Source organism: Humulus lupulus, chromosome 1, assembly GCF_963169125.1.
Source record: "Humulus lupulus chromosome 1, drHumLupu1.1, whole genome shotgun sequence".
NCBI lineage: Eukaryota > Viridiplantae > Streptophyta > Magnoliopsida > Rosales > Cannabaceae > Humulus > Humulus lupulus.
Genome location: NC_084793.1, coordinates 278,654,102 through 278,657,868, shown reverse-complemented (window position 1 = coordinate 278,657,868; position 3,767 = coordinate 278,654,102). Strand labels below are relative to the sequence as shown.

General features: G+C 34.5%; 1 protein-coding gene across 1 annotated transcript; it reads right to left on the bottom strand.

The window, feature by feature from the left end:
- Positions 1-1,342: 1,342 nt before the first annotated feature.
- LOC133777758 (uncharacterized) lies at positions 1,343-2,404 on the bottom strand. The gene has a single exon (XM_062217495.1). It carries the CDS (start codon positions 2,402-2,404, stop codon positions 1,343-1,345), a length of 1,062 nt encoding a protein of 353 aa, XP_062073479.1.
- Between the last annotated feature and the right edge of the window lie 1,363 nt (positions 2,405-3,767).

Genomic DNA, 3,767 nt, shown 5'->3' with positions numbered 1-3,767 from the left:
AACTGCATCTTTAACTTCCTCTTCGGTGTAAGAAGCCAAGAGAACTTGACGGTGAATATCACTTAAAGTAGGGCCTTCCTGTACAATATTAGTAAGGATCGGGATTCTCTTCCCATAGCTATTGCCCAAAAGATTTGTGTAAAAATCCATGAAAGCATTCTTGACTCCTTCTGGATCATTTACCCAATTACCTTTATCATCGTTAATCGCATGTACAGTATTTTGCATTCTTCTCCTTTTGAGGCTAGCATGAAACATCTTGGAATTAGCATCTCCCTTAGCTATCCAAGCCATTTTAGCCTTCTGCTTAAGAAAAGAGAGGTAAGTTATAAAAGCTTTTAAATGTTTAGACCGAGCCTCTTTTTCCATCACAAGAAGACATTCATTCATGGGATCTTTATGCAAATCACTTTGGCATTTCATCAAGTTGAGTTTAGTAAGTCTCTCTTGAGCTTCAAGATTACTAAACCCCACTTTATTAAGATCCTTCAATGCCTGTTTAACCAATTTAAGCTTTTGACACAACTGGAACATAGGAGTACCTTCAATTTTCCTTCCCCAAGCATCTGCAACAATTTTCTGAAAGTCAGTGTGAGTACTCCACATGTCGAAATATCTGAATGGCTTCTTCCTAATTGACACAGCAGGGTAAACCGCAAGCACCGCTGGACTATGATCGAAATCACCTTCAGGGAAAAAAGTGACTTCCGCACTAGTAAAAATATCCAGCCATTTCTCATTAGCCATCATTCTATCAAGCTTGGCAAAAATCCTGGAATCCGCTTCCTGTTTATTATTCCAAGTGTAGAAGCACCCCGAGTACTTAATATCCATAATTCCGCAAGTATCCACAAAATCCCTCAAAGTCTTATAATCAGTAGCAAGCTTCCCAACTCTAATTCTTTCATCTGGCCGCATGATTGAATTGAAATCTCCCATAAGAATCCAAGGGTCCACCTGTTTGGAAGAAATCAATTTTAAATCTGTCCATAGCACATCTCTTTCTCTTGCTTCATTGTGAGCATAAATGAAAGTAGTAGCAAAACCCACTGTGTGCTTCGGCTTGATCCATGTATGTATATACTGACTTGTAGCTTCACATATATCCACATCGAAACTCAAAGGATTCCACGCTAGAATTATTCTTCCATTCGGATGACAAGCCGAATTAGACGTAAAGCACCATCCGCCAAATAAATTTAGGTATAAAACTCCCAACTTGTGAGTTTTAGCCCTTGTTTCAAGGAGACAAACAATTCCTGGTTTCTTTTCTTGAATACATCGTTTCACTTCTTGCATCTTCCAGGAACTATTCACCCCCCTGACATTCCAACAAAGAATGTTATCCATCAATTATGGGAGGATCTCCTCCTCCCACAATTGATTGTCCCAAATCGCAAAGAATTTGCCCAATTTGAATTTCTTCAGCCATTTCCAAACCACTATCCAACATTTGAAAACCATTTTTCAAAGCAACTCCACTCGGTTCAGGTCTCTCAATCTGCTCACTTTTCTTCCTAGCAACCCAAACTCCTTGTGAGTTCTTTTTAGCACCAATCACTCCTCTGTCATTAACATTCGTATGCTTGATACCCTTCTCATTCACACAATCTTCCCCTGGCTTCCCTGCTTCCTGTTCTTTAGGTAGCCACTTTTGCTCTGGCTTATTACTCTTCCTCAACTTGTCTGTGGTATGCCCCATTTTCTTACAATTTTGACAAATTATAGGCCTCCATTCATAATAGATTCCTACAGCCACAGGATCCCCATATTCATTATCAAAGATGACTTGCTCAGGCAACTCTTGGCTTATAGAAACTTCAATTAAAACTCTAGCATATTCAAGTCGTTCCCTGTTTCTTGTTGCCAAATCTTGCTTCACCATATTTCCAATTGGATTCAAAATCTTCCTCATAACTCTCCAATACTTCATATCCAGATTTGAAAGTTGAATCCAAACTGGTAAAACACTAAGAGTCTCTCTGCAAAAATTTTCCTTTGAATTCCAAGGTTTCATAATGAGAGGCTTTTTGTCAAAGAACACATAACCCCCCTTAATCACCTTGTCCCTGTCTTCAATAGTGTGAAATCTAACAACAAAAACTCCATGGGCAAGTAAAGAAACCTTATCCACTCCCGAATCTCTCCATATTCTATGAAAGAACCCTTCCATGACTTTAATTGGGGGATTCGCACCTAAAACGTAACAAACCAGAGCAGAGTTCCAGTATGATACCTCCTCCTCTATATCTTCAAGATTAATCTTAACTCTATCTTTTACTCTAGAGCTATCAGTAATCGGGTCAAATTCAAGAATAGGGATAGGAGAAGAGATTTTACCACTTGAACGTCTTTCCTTCGAAGCTTGAGCAACATTGAGCCAAGATGAGATAGTCTTCTTCATCTCAGTTTTCTCCTTTTCATCCATCTCCGCCAAAGATTTTGCCATCGTCGGAGAAGAGCCCTCTGCTCTGCGTAACTCTGTTCCATTCCCGACAATCCCTCGTTCCCAGAATTCGCCAAACTCGTCTCATCCTTTTCCTCCGCGTGAACCTTCTCAATGTCTGCAGAATCCCCATCTGGAAAATGAATGACCGAAATCCCCATAATCTCAGCCATGGATTGTGATTTGAGGGTTGGATCTGCAGAACTTGGTCCTCTCTTCTTCTTCTTCGTCTTTCCGGCGCTCTTTCCGATCCCCTGGTTTCCCCCTTTGCGTGGTCGGCCACGACCTGCCATGGCCACAGCAATATGCTGAGAGTCGTAACCCTAGCAGAGAAGGAACAAGAATCGTGAAGAAATTTCACAAAATGACAATGTTAGTGATGTTATTGGCATCAATTAAATTTCTTTATTTGTTTCTATCTTTTTAAGTTAATTTTTTTGTTACAATAATAATTTATTATTTATATATGTATTAACATTTACTGAATATTTATTGTGTCTAAGATGAAATATTTTGAACTATGACTTTTTAAAATACACACTTGTTCCATATCTCTTTTGTATAAAAATTGTGTAAATAATGAAAATTCTTAATTTTAACGGATTTTTATTTTTTTTCCGTTAACTTTAACAAAATATTCTTATATTTAACGGTAGATTATAAACTTGACTTAAACTTAAATGAAATTAAATAAATAAATAATTAAACACATTAAAATAAACTATTTTTTTTAGATATTTTACAATGATAATTATTTAAAAATAATAAAATCATGTGTTTTATAACTAATTAAAATTAATTAAACTTAAACTTAAACTTCAAGTATTAGAATAATATCATATTAAATATATAATATAATATAATTTACTATCAACTAGTGACAAACTTAAATTTAAAATCAACGTCTAATATTAATATTATATTAAACATATAATATATAATCTCTTATTGTCACTGCCAAATTCAAAAACTAGAACAAACATAAACTTAAACAAAATTAATTAATTAAAGTATGATATTTTAAGATATTTTATGATAATTTAAATAATTAAATCATATTTATTTAAAAACAATACAGGCATACATATCATTTTTTTATAATATAAATTTGTATGATAGTTTATTTTTTATCAAGTGATTTGAGCTCTTTTTCTTCATCAAATTCACCAAAGGACATTGCGAGATACATTAGAAATTAAAAATAGTTTATGCATGTATATTATTGTCGACACTATAACTTTTTCTATTATTATTTTATTTCTATTATTAATTTCTTTTTAAATATTATTGTAATTTATATATATATTTTATTTGTCATGTA